The sequence below is a fragment of the Ixodes scapularis genome, unplaced genomic scaffold, assembly GCF_016920785.2.
Source record: "Ixodes scapularis isolate PalLabHiFi unplaced genomic scaffold, ASM1692078v2 PGA_scaffold0__279_contigs__length_252992795, whole genome shotgun sequence".
Classification (NCBI taxonomy): domain Eukaryota; kingdom Metazoa; phylum Arthropoda; class Arachnida; order Ixodida; family Ixodidae; genus Ixodes; species Ixodes scapularis.
This window is the reverse complement of record NW_024609835.1, coordinates 77007197-77027396: the sequence shown is the minus strand read 5'-3', so window position 1 is coordinate 77027396 and position 20200 is coordinate 77007197. Positions and strand designations below refer to the sequence as shown.

Here is a 20200-nt window from a genome sequence, read left to right as displayed (position 1 = left end):
AACACTTCGACAAGGCATGTGATGCCGTAGACGTAATCGTCACAGACCGGATGCTGGAAACGTGGAAGGTAAACGAGGAAGCTGAGGCTCCATACGCCAAGAGAGCCAAGTCTGTGAGTGCGTGCAAGGGGACACCACGCTGGAGGCTGGCTACGTCATCAGCCTCCCGGTCCGCCCGGATCTGCCCCTCCGAGGGGCCCGCATATAAATCGATTTCTCCACGAAATTATCGCGCCTTTTTCAAAACAAATATAGCAGGATTATAGGAACATACAATGGGTCCTAGCAGTATAGTTATCTCATATTTTATTTTTGGCGTGTCATAACCCCTTTAATAAACCCAATAGCCTAGTTTGAGACATAGTCTATCTACCTTCTGTCTGGCCTTTTCACAAAGACACACTCGGTGCCCTAGACACAGTGCTGACTTTGCTCCGTTGTCAGCACTGTACTACCGCTCCACTGCACGTGACCCCACCTTTTCCCAGATACACGCATAATGCGGCAGTGACACGGTGCCGAGTCGTTATCTCAGTACCAAATAGGCACCGACAGTAGTGCCAATGCAACACCGACTTTTCATTAGCTCAGCTCCGACAAAGTGCTGACTTTTTATTACCTCAGTCCCGATAGCACCAACGCGGCTCCAACTCTTTGTTATTTCAGCACTGAGACACACGCGTGAATCGGCCTTTAGACTTCCTTGTTCGTACCCCAGTCCTCGGGTTAATGCTGTCGCGGTAAACGCTTGCCTGTGTACCAATTCCATTTTCAGCTTGACCGCAATCGTAAATGCCGCAAGCTGGACGCTTTACAAAAAGTGCCAACAGATCCCGGCAATCACCTTGATGAGCTTGTTGTGCAGCCGCTCGTCGCGTATGATCTCCAGGACGGCGGTGTACACCTGGTCCCCCCAGGGGTGGTGTTCGTGGGGCGGCCGCTTCCCCTTCTCCACCTTGTCGTAGACCCCCTCCGACACCACCAGCACGACGTGGTCCACATTGTGGAGCTGGTTCGTCAGCCACAGATGCGGTACCCCCATCTCGTTGGCCTCGGCCGCGTCGAAGGCCACCTCCAGCCCCGGCACGTCCGTCAGGAACTTGTACAGGGCGCACACCTTCGCATAGTGGTCGTCCGAGTCGTACGAGTAGAGCAGGAACACGCTCGACTGGCGAGTCGACTCGGGCTTCCGCCCTGCATTCGGAGGGAAGGGAGCGGGCTTGGAAACATGCGCGTGCCGACAGGTGCATTGTCTCAGTGCACGTAGAAGACAAGGTTTGCCCTATTCTTTCTCTAACATCAACGCTTTGGACCTTTCCAAACAGAGCACCAGGGTCGCCGCCATTTTGCGACTCATGGGACCCCTATCAGCCAGAAATTTCTTCCACCCTCTTGGGCTGTGAAAACCCGGGTGGCGTGACTCTCCACCTGCGTTGTACATTCGGGGTTTACCGGCCTTTTTCGAAAAATTTTACTTTACAGCATTTGCCTACTAAGGCTGTTTGAATTTTTGTGTTATCCCTTACCGTGTAACGAGGGTATGCCAGGGCTCATAGCTTTCTGCTCATAGTTTGCACGGTCTTCGCAAGAAACAAATAAAGAGAGCAAGTGTCGGAGGGCCCACGATCTGGGCCGTTCGACGTTCCTTAAGGATTATCTCCGTTGAGATGACCTCTGGCTTGCTTGCGCAGCCTTCATGAGAAAATAGCTGATCGGATGCGGGCTAGGCAACAGAAAAAACATGCGTGTTCCTTTGCTTTGGTGCTGTGCAAAAAAACGAGCCCTCTCGAAACGTGCCTTGAAATTAGTCAGGATTCCATTCGATCGTCGGGAAGTGACCGACGTGGACACTGTAGATTGGATACGCTGCGTTGCCATGTCTCGCCATCGTGAGTAGTTACATGGTAAGCCAAGTAAGCAATGATAGCTTCGTCCTACCCCGCACGAAGGCGTTGCAGAACGAAGTCCCCGTCATGTTTAGTCGTCACCCCACATCTCATCGAGATAGAATGTAAAGTGGGACAATGATGTTCCGCTCCATCAGCCACAAGCTTCGCTCCCTCCACTCCCGCATGAAACCGATGGGTCAATGTCATGGAGCAGACATTGTATTTCCTCGAGAGCGGGGAGAACTTTAAGCAGTCACAAAAAAAAACTGGTAAGCAGATCTTCTACTGCATTCTTAATCTGTCAACGTTTGTAAGTCTTTTCGACCTTCACACCAGTATATCACTCAGCTGAAAGATATCTGAATACAAGCTACGGAAAAGTGAAAACCAAATGGGAAGAGAACAAAATCTTACACTACTTGTAGCACAATGTTACACTTCAGCAGCCATTTACTGGCCTGAGCTCAACAAGTTCTCAGAAGTCACGGTATGTAGACTGCTCCTAAAGACGCAGGTGGGATAGGGTGATAAGCTCAGTCTAAAATTAACAATGCTTTATAACTTCTAGGTCATACACCACAAAGTCTGATCGTGCTGTGCCTACCCTTGCATGCACCGTTGCGACATACAGCTTCTGGTTTTCTGATGCAAGTAGCAACAGCCTCATATGCCAGGCTGCTTGTACAAAAGTAACAATTAGTCTTGTTCAACATGCGGGAAACTTTTTTCTGCGTGAGATTGCTGATATCACTCGTAATAACTTTCGTTGAAGCCAAGAAAGAGCAGCATGGAAAGAGACTTTGCCATGTCTGTTATCTAAGGCAGGGGCTCTCAAACTGGGTTCCGGGAAACACAGGGGTTCCCCGAGCTGGTCTCATGGGTTTTGCGAACACCCAAATTGCAAACACCCCCCCCCCCCCCTCCCTTGCCGCAGGCTGTGCGGCGCGGCAGGACCATGCACACCGCCTTCATCTCACTTTGTACTGACATCACAACTGATATGGTGGGGATATATGGGAAGCAACACAAGCAAAATTGCCTACAATTGTGCATCTGTTGCCACTTGGTCGGCAAATATGGAGGGGAAGGGGGGGCGGGGTTCCGTGGCAGTTTTTGACGCTTCCTAGGGTTCCGTGAAGCCAAAAAGTTTGAGAACCCCTGATCTGAGGTATCGGTTTCCGTGTCGTGCGAGTCTGTAGTAAAAGGCCAGATGCTCATCACTCATTTTTGGTAAATCATCCCAAAAGATCTTCCACCCCATATACGTCACCATTCATTGTTTCACAACGAGTGACTGCTTGCTCAGGATTTTATGGTATTCAAACACTTTGCAATGACCAAAAAAAAAAGGGAAAGAAAGCTAGAAAAATGGAGAGCTGCAAATGAAGTGGAAAAGTCGGATCGTGCTTACTCTTGACGTAAACATAGAAGGCGGCACCAGCCACGATTATGATAACCAAGATTGCACCAATGAGAGAGGCCACAAGTATCACCTCAAAGTGAGTGACTGAAAAAAAAAGAAGGAAGTAGAAGGTAAGAATTATTACAAAATATCCCATTTCATTCATTTCAGCTGCAATGCAAAACCAGAGGACAGGGATTATTAGTCACATAGAAATGTATGTGGACATAACATGAAGCAGGAAACCTTGAAAACAGTGTGCGTAATGTAGTCAGGACTGAAAACAGCAGATAATGCTTGGTTGCCTCAGTCATTTCGAGTTATGCCTAAAAATATTTAGTCGGCGAGAGAAACCTGGTTGATAGAATCCGAATTTTACCTACCGCATAAAATGCGCTGAAACAGTTGGGTCAACATGTGTTATCATATCGTGCAACCAAAAATGATTAGGCTCCACAAGAAAAGGTACACCTAAGCACTTCTTATGAGATGTAAATGGGAAAGCACGCACGCCGCTCTTCGCTCCCTTCTTTAATCTGCGGTGTACAACGCGCTGACCTAGGGCGTGGAACGGTGGAGCCGCTGCCTCGAGGACACGCAGTGCCATCGGGTGAGCGATCGTTCAAGCTGTCGTGTGCCTTGCGGCACGAGGAAGAAACAGACAGCAAAGTAGTTCCCAGCAGAACAAACCCCTTCGTTTATTCCATGTGCCGTATATATTACCACGCACTGTAAAACCGATAAGAGGCGAGCGAACGGGGTGATCAGTGATAAGTGATAACACAACAGTGTGATAACACAGTCAGGATGACACCACACAAACTGACGCGCAGCAGCCAATGGGCGCATTTAGTAGCGGCTCCCTCAGCTCCGAACGGAGTCACTCGAGTCGAAGTCCTCAGAGCGCCTATTGAACGGCAAAAAAAAAACCGCGGCTTCAAACCTGCTTCTACGCAATTTCCGCTTCTTCCCTGTGCGCCCTGTGCCAGACGGTTTCCGAATAAACTGGAAGCAGCTGATGGTGAGCACAATCGCGAGCATGATCGCTTTTATTTGATGCCAGTATTGAAGAAATCTTGAAAAGGTCATTAAAGAAAAAGTGAGTGACTGCACACATCAGCGCTGCTGTTCGAAGCGATCCAACACGATCGAGCCCTTCGTTTGGCAGTGCAAAGACAGCTACTGTTATAAAAACCGACAAAACGTCGTCAGCACACCCAAATATGGAGCTCGGCGAATGTACGCCGCTAATTGCGATACTTTTATACGGCCATACGTCTGTTCTGCCCTTCATAACAAACTTCCCATAAAATGTATTCGTATACACACCGGGAAGTTCAGCCGCGCTCGGCGATCAAGGTTTTGTCGGCTGAAGCGAGCGTCAGCCAACGTGCACCCCGATTTAGCACGCAAACAAAACATTAATCAGGATCATGCTCTGCACGAGTGTCCAACCAGCTACCAAATTCGCGTTCATACCCTGCCTTGCTCTGTTCAGCGTGGACAGGACTATCGTCGATATTCACAGAGTTCCCGAGCAACGGCGATCAAGACATGGCGTCAAATGAACGTTTACGTAGTTTATTAGCATATTCGAACCCAACAAAATATGGTCCAATGCACTTTCCGAAAGAGCCTTACCTGAAAAAGAAATTCGAACGCGTTATTCGTCTTACCTTGAGCACTTTTCGTTAAAAGCGAGGAAACCACACACCCGCGACAAAACAGACGCAACTTATCCCGCCATTTTTTTTTTTTTTTCTTTTAGTGTTGGAACTTTGTCAGCGATCCAGAATTACGTCATGCTGCGCTCCTTTTGCTCCTCGTGCACCGTCTCCGGAGACGGTGCACAAGAGCCTGACTCCGAAAACTCGGAGTAACGTGCACCGGAAGTCGCTTTTTGCCGTCTAGTGGAAGGAGCGCCGAATCCTTGACTCCTTGCCTCCTGGAGCCGCTACTGAACGCGCCCAATGGGAGCCTCGTTGACGCACCCCAGCCAATGGAACCAAAGTGTAAAAGGAGCCGTTGGCTAGCTTTGCACGTGGTTTCATTAAGGTGCCGTTTTGCATGGTTTCAAAACTGATGACGTCGGCTCGCTCCATGAGACAGTTAATGCTTTCACATTAATAAATCAGGCAAACTAAGGCTGCATGCTTGGGCTAAAATCGAAATTCAGCATGCAAATTTGGTAGTACTTGCCACAATGAAGACTAAAATTATCTTTGCAACACCTTTAACAAGAACTCAATGTCAACCCTTTCTTCCAGTCTACGAAGACAAGATATTAATGAACAAGACACTTCAGAGCTTAAAGGGGCCCTGCAAAAAATTTTTGACTGGTTTTTAACTTGCACCAAACCTGAGCTCACTGAACGTAGTAACTTAGTGAAACTTTTCTTTTCACAAATTTCATTTTATTTTAGAAGTTATAGGCAATATAAAATTACAAAAACAAGCAAAAAATAACCCCCTTCATGATGCAGTAATGTGATTGGCCTAAACCATTTTGGAGCACCTTTCGGAGCAGCCAAAACAGTGTTTTGGAGCAGCAAATGTGGCCTTTGGAGCAACCAATAGAGCGTTTTGGAGCAGCAAAAGTGGCTTTTGGAGCAACCAATACAGTGATTTAGAGCAACAAAAGTGGCTTTTGGAGCAGCCAAGACAGTGTTTCGGAACAGCAAAGGTTGCTTTTGGAGCAGATATTCTTAGAAAAATAAAAATATTTGTTTTTAGTGCTGTACATATGAAGGGCACTTAGTGATGCGTTGTGTTCTGATCTGGCGTGCCGCAACGGAACTTGCTGCTTGCGTTTTTACTGCTGAGACATCCCACAAGTGTACAGTGCGTAGGCATTGCCGAGCAATTTCGAAAAACTGCTTCCCACCGTTTGACTGGTTCCCGACGTGCAAGATTTTAGCTAAAGTAAGCAAACGTAAAACAATGGATTGCAAGCGCCCCGGCTGGTGCTTCTGTCGTGCAATCATATTTGCATGCACGTGAGGCCAACTTCGGCAGGCTTGCAGTTGCGCGTACTTCGTCGCACTAGCTGAGACAACGGCTATTCAATCGAAATCGAAACCATGCCACTTTATTCCGTTGCCAACTGATCTCCAAAATTGTATGCAAAATGTAACTGTCAAGCATACGACAATAAACAGTCCAGCAGCGTGTGCTTGCCAGGCTGGCAAACAAAGTACAAGCTAAAGATACAAAAAAAAAAGGAGAAAAAGTACCTAAGCGTATCAATGCAAGACATCGCGAGCCAAGGTCAAAAAGTTCTTAGAGCGCTTTGTGCAACGACTGAACTCGAGACAAACAAGCGCGCAGTGAGGGTTCAGCGTCCAGACCATTGCCTTCTTTGTTTTAGCTAACTTCTTTTCATCAACCTTCTTTAGCGGCAAATTTTTCACGTACCGGGGTCCAAAGCCCACCCAGAAAAACCTAGGTAATCAATACTTCTACACAGTAGTCTTTGAGTTAAAGAAAGATTTTTGTAGTAATGTATGATTTAAACAAGAACAGGAATGTTGATGAACATGCAGCGGCACTTACCGTAAAAACCCGCATATAATACGAACCCGCGTATAATACGAGGCATGATTTGAGGACCGCGAAGAAAAAAAAAAAGTTTTATCCGCGTATAATATGAAACAATTTAAGGACCGCGAAAATATTCCGCGTAAAATGCAACCCAGGAAGTCTTAAGAAAAACGTATATTTGCGTCGTAATTGAACCTTAATCACTGTCATCACTTCCATCAGACTCCTTGTCCGATGCCTCCTCCCTAAGGCAGTCGTCTTTAGTGCCGTCGAGCACATTTGAAATTCCGTACTTCTTGAAAGAGCGAGCGACGGGCGTGCAACGACGCAGTGAAAGCCCGGCGCGGCGTATAAAGCGAACAACCCATTGTACCCAATGTCGGCTCATCAAAGTTTTCTGGCCCTCTCTTGCAGCAGCTTGATGTCTACGGCGACGTGCCGTTCACGTTCCTCTTTTACAAAGTCGCCGAGACTTGCCTCGGCGTCGGCGAGCACGCCATTTTTTGGGCCTCCAAAGCTTCTTCTCGTTCCGTTGCACGGGAACAGAGCTTGCTTTCGTCGTCTCCATCCGCGGATGCCGCCTTCATTTTCGGCGAATTGTCGCCCGGCAGCACTGTTGCCGATGTCTTCCGCAACCAAAATTACTTTTCTATTGAAGGCGGCTGAGCATCGTTTTCGGCGATTCGCGCCGACGCCATTGCCTAGCCTGACCGTGGATACATGGGCTATGTTCCAAATCTTACCCAAGTAACCTGCCTCCTACGTCAGCGGGTAATACCACGTGACATCGCGAGTAAACGATCCGCGACTCGATTTTGGAACGGCCAGGATAATCACTTGGATACTACGCGGATTGGCTTCGTCTTGGGCGACGGCAAAAAGAAAGCACAGCAGCGATGACAGAAAATAGCAGACGATCCTTTTGATCATGGAGAAAGCACCCGAAAAACGGTAATGTTAATGACGACGCGGTGTATTTTGAGGTGGATCCACCAGCTCCTTTTACTCATCTTCGTTTTGAGCTGTATATTGAGATCAAAATTACTTACTCCTTACAGCTAGACATAAAAAAAATGTGTTTTTATTAATCAGCGCGATCGCTGCAATTCTAGTCACGCTGCCCTAAACGCATATATTCCACGCATTGTACTTTGCACCGATTATGTTTTGCAGAAATATATTCCACACGGTGCAGCGGTCCAGCGCGAGGGTGCTTTCTCCAGAATATGAAACTCACGTTCGCTTTGACGCGAATCTGATTACAGTGAAATTTTCGAAGCCTTCACTGCTTTACAAACGTTATCCTCTCATTACACACATTCTGGAGGAAACAAAAATATTACATTATCATATACCGAGTTCAAACATTTTCGGCCTTGAACGTGAGATTACGGCATTCCCCCAACGCCGAGGACGAGGATGCGGAGAAGCTCCTGTTTACGCTCGCACTCAGATAATAACAAGTACACGTTCCCGGGGAAGGTGGACGGTCTGGATGTAATGCAGTCAATTCCTGCGTTGACAACAGCAAATCGCAATAACCACACATGCTGCACCTAATTCTCTGTCATTTCGAACGTCCGCCACCAAAACCAACGGAGCAAACGAGCTTTGACGGCTGTCGGCGCAGAAAGCAGACGACGAACAGATCACGTGACGTATTTACTCGATTTGATCCGACTTTACCCCCCGATCGAGGAGGGTAGCGCGAGTAATTACTCCGGAGTAAACAACCCGCTTCAGGAACGCGAGTTCTGACGTCATCGAGTAAGCTCGAGTAAGTTTTGGAACGCCACGGTACGAAACTTTTACTCCGGAGTCGGATCGAGTAAATTTTGGAACAGAGCCATGGTGGCTTCTCGGACATTGTGATTTTAATGATGATGATAGCTGTTTTGAACGCCATATTGCTACGAAACCGAAACCACGTCAATCTGCGTCAGATCGCGCCTCATAGAAGCTGAAAATTGTTGGGACCCACGTATAATACGAATCGCAAATTTTACATGGCAAAATTTGAAAAAAACCTCGTATTATATGCGGGTTTTTACGGTAGTTTCAGTTTAGAAAGCGCCATATCTGCAGCGACGTGGGGAGGGCAACACCCAACGTCGCGTGACCACGGTGACTGGAAGGCAGGGACAAAATATAGTTTTCCCACGGCCGTTGCTTTCAGGAGAGAGTGCTTCAGCTCACAAAGTAACACCCGCCGCGCAAAAACGTGGTTTTGTCTCACAGCATTGCAGCACGGCTGGTACCTGGCATGCTAGCATCGGAGCGTCCGCACACACCCGCGTCTATCAAAAAAAAAAAAGTGCGAGACGAGTTTTATGAGACGAGAGCGCGAAACGCGAGACGGCGAGAAAACCATGCAAGACCGGATGGACGATTAATGCAGGGTACTTAGTGTCGAGCTCAATTGCATATGCTCAATTAAAGCACTCAGTTTACTTTCGGTTTTTAAAGGCAACCGAAAATGGTCCTTTGGCGCAGGCTTGGTGCATATTACCCCTATTTTGGCAAAATGTAGCAGGATGTAGCAGGGTTAGCCCCTTGACGCAGTTTGGCACAATTGGCGCAGTGATCACATCACTGATGATGTCTCTGGTCCTGGCTTGGGTGGTTGTGAACTAGAGGAGGGGTAGTGAGCTGAGCAAGTGCTCACGGCTTCCGCACTCCGTGTCGACGGCTCGAGAGGGCGCCACTAAGGCATGGGCTGGGTAGGCTGGATGAAGTGGGCAGCCGGGGCGGCTCGCATTGTGTTTGCTGAGCGACTAAACACTCTTTCTTGAAGCTTTTTGGCTCGAAATACTATTTGCCTTTTTAGGTCCGAACCTCCGAAACCCACAAAAGAAATATGTGACACACGAGTGATGCAATTCGCCTGGCTGTGTAAACTTTGCACATGGTACGAAGCACAAATGCAAGACGTTGAAGGTGAATGCCGCCAGACCAATTTCCTGGGTGCCGTCTCGATACCTGACTGCTTTTGCACTTGGTGCGAGTACTTTAAGGCAGGTGGGCCTACCAGGAGTCTGTCACCAGAAACGGCCAAACCGCAAGCCAAACCTGCTCGCCGAAGGCCTTCGGAACGCTCGGAACCGGTCGGATCCTTCAGCCCATACGACCGCATCGCCACTGCGTACTTCCGGGCCATTTTTTCTGCTCACCAGTTCACAGCAATGCGTGCCGTGCGTCGGTGCCTGATCCCACTACCCCTTTCTAGTTTGTGTCACCTTTTCCACCGCTTGGGGGCAGGTATGTTGACGGGCAATTTTTTGTTTCCATACTTTCTAAACTGCATTTGTTTCTTTTCTCATCTAAAATACTGAACAAAAGCTACTTTCATATCTAATTGAAACGGTTCGCGCCACTTATATTTTATATTTCGACCAAAAAAAAAAAGCTTTTAGCGACTCTGACCAGTCTTCAAGCAAAAGCTGACCAGGACCGACATTGTCACGATCTTGTCACATGCCGCGCGCGTCCAGCACCACGGGGCGCCCCTGTAGAAGGAGGTTTCCGCGTCGTCCAGTTAAAATATGACGCACTGATATTTAGTTCCTCTCTCCGTGCCAGGCTAGGTTGCCCGAACCACAAGAGATGTGGAAACCGAAAAACTGGTAGACACTTAAATAGGATTGCAGGGTCCCTTTAAGCTTAAGCCCTAAACAAACGCTCATTACCACACTAGTCGGTGTGATAAAAAGTTTAATTCGAGAAAGAAAAAAAAAACAGAAAAAGAAACAGCAATTTCTTTGTACTAACAGCGTCGCAATGTGTAAAACCAAGTAAAACTTGTGCAGCGTCAGTCAGGTTAACCCTTTGATGGTCCTTGCCCGACATGTTTTCGCTGCGATTACAGATTTGAAAGTTCCCACCTAAACGGCAAATCATGTGCACTCTGGGAGGTGCTGTCTCCTGCTATGTCTTTGGGGAATTATAAACATTGTACTTGCACCCTGTTTCACCTTACTGGGGCTACGGTATATATTAGTATAAAAATTAGACGTTCTGCGCACGCGATAGCAATGTGGTCACTTTGCCTGTCAGGCTGCTCTCACGGTAGAGGCGATCCAAGCGCCGGCTCCTCCAATTCAGACTTTTAACGCGCCTTTGTGTTGCATTCAGAGGATGAGAGCTCATCATCCGATGGAGAGGCTTTGTAAAGGATCTCCGGTTCAGAATCCGAGACCACCAGAATGTTGTGGAAGTGGAGGCTCCAAAATGAAACCGAAAAGTGAAAAAAGGCTTAGACTTTTCGTCCTAAATATTTCCTTTTGATGTGTCTAGATCTGGACAGCTTGCAAGAATGCTCCCATTAAATAACTTTAAAAAAAACCTGCGCATTCACTCTTTCTTTGTACTATCCCATTAAAAAAAACCTGACTGCAAAAGGTAGGGCACAGAAGGCTCTGTTACCTGAGAAAATGACGAAGGTGTCTGTCATCGTGATTGTACAAGAATCTTTCCAATCCGGATGGATGGGATGAATCTCGAGGTGGTATGTTCCTCGGTCCGTTTTGGGAAACTCCACAACGTTCATGACACCTTCTTGCACGTCACCTACGACGATGCGCCGATTGATCAGGTCATGTCCTGAGGGCCCGTGCTTGAACAGAGCAACGTCATACTTGGAAATGTTTAAGCTTGCATCTGCGGTGCTAAACAAGGCGATCACATTGCCGTTTGAAAGCGCTGGCTCCAGGATCATGACCGTGCTCTCCCAGTTGCACAGAGTCTCTCCTCCTGCAAAAAGAACGGAGCATAAACAGAGAGGAATGTGTACTCCCTCTTTTCCAGTCTATTTCAAATATGATGGGGGGTAGAGCAAGCATATCCAAACTGCAGCTCTTCATGGGTGAGAGTGCAGCTCTGATGACATATGATCTTTCAAAACAGCATAGGATTGTTGGGGCCGAAACCCAGGGCTTTTTCATAAAAACAGTGCAGGCGGCAAAATGATGAAAAAAAGACAAACACAATTACTTTCTACAAGACTGCCTTCTGTATGTACTGAATGAGCACGTGAAAATTAGATGATAAAAAAGGCAGTGTAGATTGCATTAAACAAATTGGATTGTGTTATTTGCCAAGGCTTTTGCATCCTTTGGCACACTATGCAGGGAGTCAGGAGTGCCAGATTTGCACGTACAGGTCAACTCAGGGTAGGTCTGTGGATGCCTATGCTTATTTCGCCTTGTTCTTCCATGCAACACTATGCGCATTCAACTGCTGAACTGACCCTCGTTGTATGCATCTCACGAAAAAATTACTAAAGTAGATACCGTGAGGTACACCTGATCTGTTTTCATCAACTGGTAGAGCTTCAAAAGGCAGACACCACTGAGCGTTGTACAACCATATAATGAACAGATTTTAGAAAGGCTTTAATTTACGGCATTGGCTGCAGGACGAACATGCACAAAGCATGTGGGCACAGATAATAGACCCATATCACTTCAACTTGTGCCATTAAATATTAAAATTCAACTGAGCATTTCTCCCTGGGACTGGCTCTACGGAGAAATATATTCTTTATTGTGGCTCTAGGGCCATGTCAGTCTGGTCACCCGTGATCTAGTGCATGTATTCTCAAATTGGGTTCCTAAAATCTTAGATGAAGCCCAAGGTAGCCTCAGGCATTGCTTGAGTATGCAAATATACTCTCAATTATCCCTACCATCAAATCTATGAATTTTTTCAGCATTGAAGATGTACACTATGTTGGGACCGAGGGGGTTCTCCGGGTAGCGTCACGCAGGGCCAGGCCAGGAAAGGAGCAGCGGGCAGACTCCCGTCCAGGAACATGACGAGACGGGAGGGTCTCTCGCAACGAAACTTTGTTTAATACACCTGTGTACAAAGTAATTACAACGTCCGAGAGCACAGATGCGACATTCTGTTTGCCCCTTTTATAGGGTCGCTCTTCGGTACTCTTGCGGCTGGCAGCCAATGGTGGCCGAGCTGCCAACAAATCATGTTCAGGCCCCGCCTCCACTCATCCCCTGAGCACGCACACACCCACATGCACACACTGCAGCTGTGGCCGGACTTTACACTCTGGCGCCGAGGCACCCTTGCCCTCGAAAGCTGCGCCGAGGAGGCGACAGCAAGGGGTCCAGTGTTTGCCCGGGTGACGACGTTGGCCGTGGTAGTGCTGACCCCTCCATCAGACGGCGTTGAGGCACGGGAAAGGGCTTGGCCGGATCATCCGCAGGTGGCGTCCGGGGATAATCCCACCCTCAAGGAGGTCCCGCAGCTGGCGCGTCATTACCCGGAATCCTGGCCCGGTAATCCTCCCGGTTCTTGAGTCGGCTGACCCCGTTTCGGACCAGCGTTAACGCAGCCAGAAAGAAGGGTCCGGCTTAGCTCCGCGCCTAGGTGGGGCGACGCCAACACGGTGGTCCCACGGCACCCCCTTGTCGCCTCTCGCCTCGTTTCGGGCAAGCCGACCGGAGCCATGTGGCGATGCTACTCAATGAGTTCACCGTTGCCGGACGGATTAGATAGGGAGGGTCTGGTCCGGGGCTTGTCCGTTTTCACAACAACTAACAGCCTTATGCCTTTCTTGTGCACAACAAACAGTGTTATCCCAGCTAACCTGAGCCATGTGTTGATGCACACTGTTCAGTAGAGCCTTCCTTATGCAGATAATAACTTAAATATCTGCATCCAAACAACATCTGGAAATTACAGCTATAGTTGCAACCACATGAAACCTATAGTCTAAAATTCTTCTTTTTAATTTCCTTTTACTCGGACACCACTTTTGGTGCACATGTGCATGTCCAAGCTCAACCTTCCAAATGTCATGCATCTCTCATGATACAGGAGTATACCAAAAACACTGCTGTCAACTTTAGAAATGGCATGTGATGACAAAAGTATCATGAAGGCCCAATCCAGATCTGAACGAAAAGTTAAACAAACGCTTTGGTGCCGTGATCCTGGGGCCAACAGGCCCTTTGGAAGACACCATTTTGTGGCCCGAGTGTGTCTCCTCTACTTGAGGGAACGATCTGCTGAGCTTTGCAATAGCACAATCTCCTGTGCTACAAGTTACTGCACAAGTGCAGTAACCTGTAGCACAAGTTATAGCCTTCTGATGCTATAACTGAACCCCAAACACTTCTGCCTTGAAATGAGAGACCTAGACATCAAGGCAGCAGTCAGTCAAGGCCAGGTGAACTGCAGCCTTGCACATCAAAAGCGTGTCAACATCTACCATATTATCCTGAAAGATGCCCTACCCCTGTTTTTGACACAATTTGCTACTTTATTTTTTTCAGAAGCACTTAAAGATAGTAGCTTACTCCTAGTAATTGCAGCGATCTCAGCAATATGTACCTCGGTCGAAAAGGGGTTAGCTAGCTACAGCGGGAGATAAGCAAACACTGCAGATTGGGAAGGACAATTGTCTACACTTTATTGTCCTTCAGTTGTAAAACAAGTTTGGCGGGTCATAGAATACAAAAATAGCATTTAAAAATTTTTCTTGATCGTACACCGAAAGTTAGCCCGCTCCTCATTTTCACCCGATTTGCTCTCACTCTTAGTTGGGCTAGCTTTCGGGATATCATGGTAATCTAACCAAACTTTGGAGAAAGCGTCCATCCTGTGTCCATGGCGCAAAGTATCCACATCCAATCGGATAACTGCGAAACTGAATAAAGTTTCATCCACACCCGCAGGACCCATTGAGTGCGCCTCCGTGTATCCGTGGATAACCCATGGGTGCATACTGCTTTAGTACTTTTACCTCTATTTCTGCAGCCGCCGGACAAACTACCTGGTGACACTTTGAGTCCCCGATTATTAGTCCACCTTACAAAGACATCCCACCTTGTCCAGTGTCCAACCTATTTGTAACCTGCAATTGATCAATGTTTTGGCCCTTTTGCAGTGACATTAAAGGGACACTGAACTCTCAAAGACAATTTACTTGGATAGGACGAATATGATGCAAAGTGAACTTTACAAAAAAACTTTTTCACACAATATTTGCGTCACGAGACACATCCCGAGTTAGGAGTGTGTCCAAAACATTCTCCTATTTCAAGGTGTCGACCCCGAAATATGTGTGTATCGGAATACCTCCCAATTCGAAACGGGTCTCAATATGCAAATATTGCACTAAAAAGCTTTTGTTTTGGGCATAAATCCACTTTTTGTCTGACATATCTTATCCAGGCATATATTTGGAAGTTCAGTGTCCCTTTAATTAAGGTTGGGGAGCACTGCCCATGCATAACGGCTACTTGGAAAGAGCCACATATGTATGTATGTATGTTTAGCTTATGGGGTATCCCTGTGTGCGGCAGCTAGATCATGGAAAAAAATTGTACCTTGCTTATGAGAAGACGTTGAAAGCGTGACGTGAAAGACGCCAACATTATTTGTTGGCAGTCCACGTGCCGTGAGCAAGAAGAACTTGTTGTCAGAATCCCCTTGAATTTTGTAGTAGCAGTCGTAGTAGAGGCTGACCTGAAACAGACTTTCCGTTCACATAATACACAATCGACGAGAGCAATCCTACTCATCTGGCCATGTTGATGGTCACACAAATTTTTCTTTATACAGCGTATAAAGTACGCTGTATAAAGTATGTACTGTATTGTTTTTTGAAGCTCCTGCTTCTGATCATTCATTTTAAGAAGGTGCAGTACTGCCAATTAGCATTAATGTAAAATGTTTTATATCTCCCTGGTTGCTCTTCTTTAAAGGGTCTAATGTAAACTAAAAGTATTGCTGCAACTACCCTAGTAGAGAAGCATCAATGCAAAAATTCAGTAATATGGCGATTTGGGCCAGTTGGTTCATGATCGTAGACAAGTGGCACAAAAAGAGACAGGAACAAGAAGATGAAGTAAACACTGGCGCACTCGCAACTAACATTTATTGAAAAACCAATCCCTTATAGCAGGGGTCTCAAACACGCGGCTCGCGGGCCACATGCGGCCCGCGACTCGCTGGGACGCGGCCCGCAGGCAACCGGTTATGAATCCCGATTTTTTAATTAAGTCAAGGCTAGGTGGCTTTTCCAAATAAATGCCAGCACGTTGACGGGGCAATGTCATTCTAATTCTTGTTATCACATAAGGCCAGGGCCCAAAGTATAAAATCAAATCTAAAGATGTCACTGGCAAACTGAGTTCACAAAAAGCAAAGAGCACGAGGGTTCTTCTTTCTCTTTCAAATATTTAACCCCCCCCCCCCCCCCCCCAACTTTGGCCCTCGGCCTTTCCAGTGTGGGCTATCTGGCCCCATACTCAACTGAGTTTGAGACCCCTGCCTTATAGTATAGCCGTAAAAAAACCAACAGTCATGACTATAAACGGTGTAGCCCTCTATTGAGAAATTCATGTTCTTTTGCCAATAAGGCTTTGGATGCGTCACTTGTGCACCTCGTACCTTTGGTTTTGACCTCAAATGCCCCGTGTAGCTCTCAAGATACTTTATCTGGGTATCTGGCCAAAAATTTGGCGTCATCAAATGACAGGGAGCAAGGGCAGCGGCTGCAGTGCGTGGCCAGATTTCCTGATGGCATTGCTCGTGTTGCCGCATCACGTTCGCGCGCGCCATCATTGAAACACTGGCCTGTTTGATCAGTGTATACAGACCCGCATGACATTGGAATTTCATAAACAACTCCCGTCGTGCATTTTGTGAATTTTTTGCATTTCTCTGCAGTGTCTGTGGGGGAGTTGATTTTACGGCACAGTCTCGACAGCTTGTTGGGTGCCGAAAAAACCACTGGAATGTTGTACTGGTTAGCTACCTTTTTAGGGTTGGGGTTATGGAGTGCATATACGGAATTGCAACTGGCCTTACTGCACTTCTATCACGAGGTTGCCTATGTGTCCTTTTAATCTTCTTGACTAGGCTTTCTGCCACCTCCACCAGAACACTTGGGGGGAAGCCAGCCCTCTACAAATGTGCTGCTTGTTTCTTGAAGCTTTCTTGCACACTGTGCTCACAAAACTTCTTCAGAGATGCCTCAAGACACATAGAGACAACCCTTCGTTTCACAGCCTGGGCGGTGCTGAATGGAAGAATACCGTTTTTGGAGCGTGGCTCGTACGTCCAGCATATGTGATCCTCCGTAAGGCTGAGCCTGAGATCTAAAAACTGCAACTGCCCCTTTTTTGTCTCCATGCAAACATTTCAAGCCTTCACCACAAGACTTACCACCGAATTCACAAACCTCACTCCAATTGAGGCACACCTCCACTTCATGAAGGAAGGTGCAAGGGCCAGCGCTGGCCCTCACACGTACCTTGAGGAAGTGGAGGGGTGCCTCAAATGGAGTGAGGTTTGTGAATTCGGTGGTTAAGCACATCTAGTATTACAGTCTAAGCTCATTACAACAGACCTGGTTACAACAGACATTTGGATATACCATACTAATTTGTGAAGTTCGGTTGATTTTCTTCTACATACCATTGAATTAACTTCATATCTGCATACAACATACTCCTTTTACAACAGAACAAAGTCTTGGTCAAAATCAAGGTCTGTTGTAACGAGCTTGGAGTGTATTTTGATTTCACCGCTAGCCGCTGTAGCCATCTTGCTAAGAGCAAGAAAGTCGTCCACAAATCGAAAGACTTTAAAACTTCCCTGACCTCGCAGTTTCTCAAAGATGTTTTTCCTGCACCTATTTAGAAAGATATTTTCTATTTGGTTGAGCATGAACCTTCGTTTAAGTCCGTCAGAGAATGCACCAAATATAACGGCGCTATACCGTTCCAGAGCTCGTGTGGCATTAGCGTGGACAACTTCCACAAGCTTTTGGGCTTTACTTAAAGATTACTTTTCTGTCTTTTCAGAGGGAACTTTTCGTGCAAAGAAGAAGGAACTGTTTGTGCAAAGAAGCACCCCGGCTTGTTGACCTTCCACCCTGCATGCGCCTGCGAGATATTCCCGGACAACAGTGACCACGGCGAGTTTGTCCGCAACTCGCCGTCACTGGAGCTGGTCGCCAGCGGGTCGCAGTCAAAATGAACAGCTTCCAACATCTCTTGATAGCAATCACTCTCATCGTTGCTGTGATCAATGTCGAACACTTTGACAAGGCGAGCGATGCCGTAGACGTAATCGTCACGGACCGCTTGCTCAAAATGTGGAAGGTAAACGAGGAAGCTGAAGTCCGATACGCCAAGACAGCCAAGTCTGTGAGTGCGTGCAAGGAGACACCATGCTGGATGCTGGCTACGTAGCCAGCCTCCAGCTCCGCCCTGATCCACCCTTCGAGGGACCCGCATATAAATCAATTTATCCCCGAAACTATCGCGCCATTTTCAAAACCAATTTAGCAGGATTATAGGAACATACAATGGGTCCTAGCAGTTTAGTTATCTCAATTTATTTTTGGCGTGTCATAACCACTTTAATAGAGGGCTACATTGGTTGTACTCATGACTGACATTTTTTCATAATTATTTAAAAGATAGGTTTTTCAATAAATGTTGGTTGCGAGTGCGCCAGTGTTTACGTCAACTTCTTGTCCCTGTCTCTTTTTTCGGCGCTTGTCTACGAGCAAAAATTCTGCAATTTGATAAAATCTGAACAATCAGCCAGCAAAAGATGAGGGCTGATTGCGAAAAATTTTCAAAGCACAAAACAAGAATCGAAGTAACAAGAAGCAATCAAACAACCTATAGGAAAATGGCCTGCAAAGGGGGGTAAAGTTGAACGGGCTGCAAAGGGTCTGGATTTGCAAGAACATTGTGGGAGTTGCGAAGTAAGGCAAATATGCTGTCTCACAATGAATGCATTAAAAGGATTGTCCGGTCAAACTTTGTATTTGAGAAAACAATTGAATATCATTGTTATTGCCTCGAGACGCATCGTACGTGCAATATCTGAATTTTATATGCCCCTCTGCATGAGTAATTGAATTTACACTGCTCCAATCGCACCCTAGCGTAATTACTGTTTTCGGTGGCAACATTGGAGCTCTGACGTCACACAACACAAAGCGAGCATTTTTGTCTCGTCGTTTACCTGCAAGTGAACGCCTCAGCGTGCTTCGTTTTTGTCGTTGTGCTCGACTTGTTTCGTGGTTGGGGAGATTTTTGCTGCGCGGTTGGGTGCCACAACCACCGTGCAGCACGTGCGAGCCAAGACATGACGTTCCACACTTTTCCGCGAGACGCGCAGTGACGAGCAAAACAGATCGTCGCCGTGCGTAGGGACTGGGTTCCCGTCAAGATCGAGATCCCGCTTATGCAGCAATCATCTCACAGAAGAGAGCTACGAGCTGAGTTCAGTGGACAGAAGGCTCGTAAGGTGAGGTGTGATACTGTGCCAACAATATTAAACCAAGTCCATCCACTCCTTGCCCAGATCGGATCAATAAATTTGTTTATGCAGCAAAACCGAAACCAACAACTAGACCACCTGGAAACAACACCGATCCAGTGGATCTGCCGATATGTGTACCCAGATACCGCTTCGTGTACCTAGTTGCCGCTTCAGAGGCAAAATCTGCATCCTTTGCTTTGAAAGCGCTCCTGATTCGATCGGTGGTCGTAGCAGTTGTGTTTGCGTGAAACGGCATACATTTGCTCGAAGCTTATCGCTGTTTTCGAGTAATATCCTGCTAAAAGGCGTGACTTTTTTTGCGCACGCTTGGGAACTGTAATAAAAGAACCTTATTTCAGTAGGGTACAGCCTAGGACAGTAGTTCTCCACCATCAATGTCTCGCGGATCGGGTCGGCGGAGATGTGGATCGGCGGAGATGATGGAGGACCCCGTTCGTGGTGAGAGGAGAGAAAAGGTATATGTTAAATATAACAATCATTTAATAAATGGATATAACTAAGGGCTAGTGTGAAGTAGACCTCTCTTATTGACATTCACACGAAAAAACTCGCCCGAAAACTGAAACATTTCTTTTCGACCTGACAAAAAAAAAAAAAGAACTCTTATTGCCGGGCTTGACTGATGAGGCAGGGCTTCGCGGACCCCTAGAAGGCTTTTGCGGACTCCCATTGGAGAACCACTGGCCTATGAGACTATATAATTCGAAACAAAATACAAGACATCCATCGACCAACGCTTGTTATCCTGACCATCCGACAAACCTTTGCGTTTTGCGACGTCACGCAGCAGCTACGGATGTCAGCCATTGACACTGGCGAAATTAGGGGGTGCAGTTTCGTACATACGCTCATGAAAGATTTAGTTAATAACGGGAGATCATATACCAAAATAAAAATGTTGTTTGTCTACATGAAGGCTCCCTCGACGTAACGAGCGCAAAAACTTAAGTACTTCCGATTTCGACCGGACAATCCCTTTAAATATCTACTGCTTCATTAGTTTTGTACTAAAAATTATATTTTGATCAAGCACATAAAT

The 20200-nt window shown here is 46.9% G+C and overlaps 1 protein-coding gene across 1 annotated transcript in view; it reads right to left on the bottom strand.

Moving 5' to 3' along the window:
• Window positions 1-20200, bottom strand: part of LOC8042137 — a 55925-nt gene that overhangs the window by 16388 nt on the left and 19337 nt on the right. The window contains exons 5-8 of the mRNA XM_029977940.4: window positions 15180-15318; window positions 11254-11580; window positions 3301-3396; window positions 845-1194 (exon numbers count right to left, since the gene is read on the bottom strand). Of these exons, the coding sequence (XP_029833800.3) occupies window positions 845-1194; window positions 3301-3396; window positions 11254-11580; window positions 15180-15318 (912 nt within the window). The remainder of the gene's footprint in view (window positions 1-844; window positions 1195-3300; window positions 3397-11253; window positions 11581-15179; window positions 15319-20200) is intronic.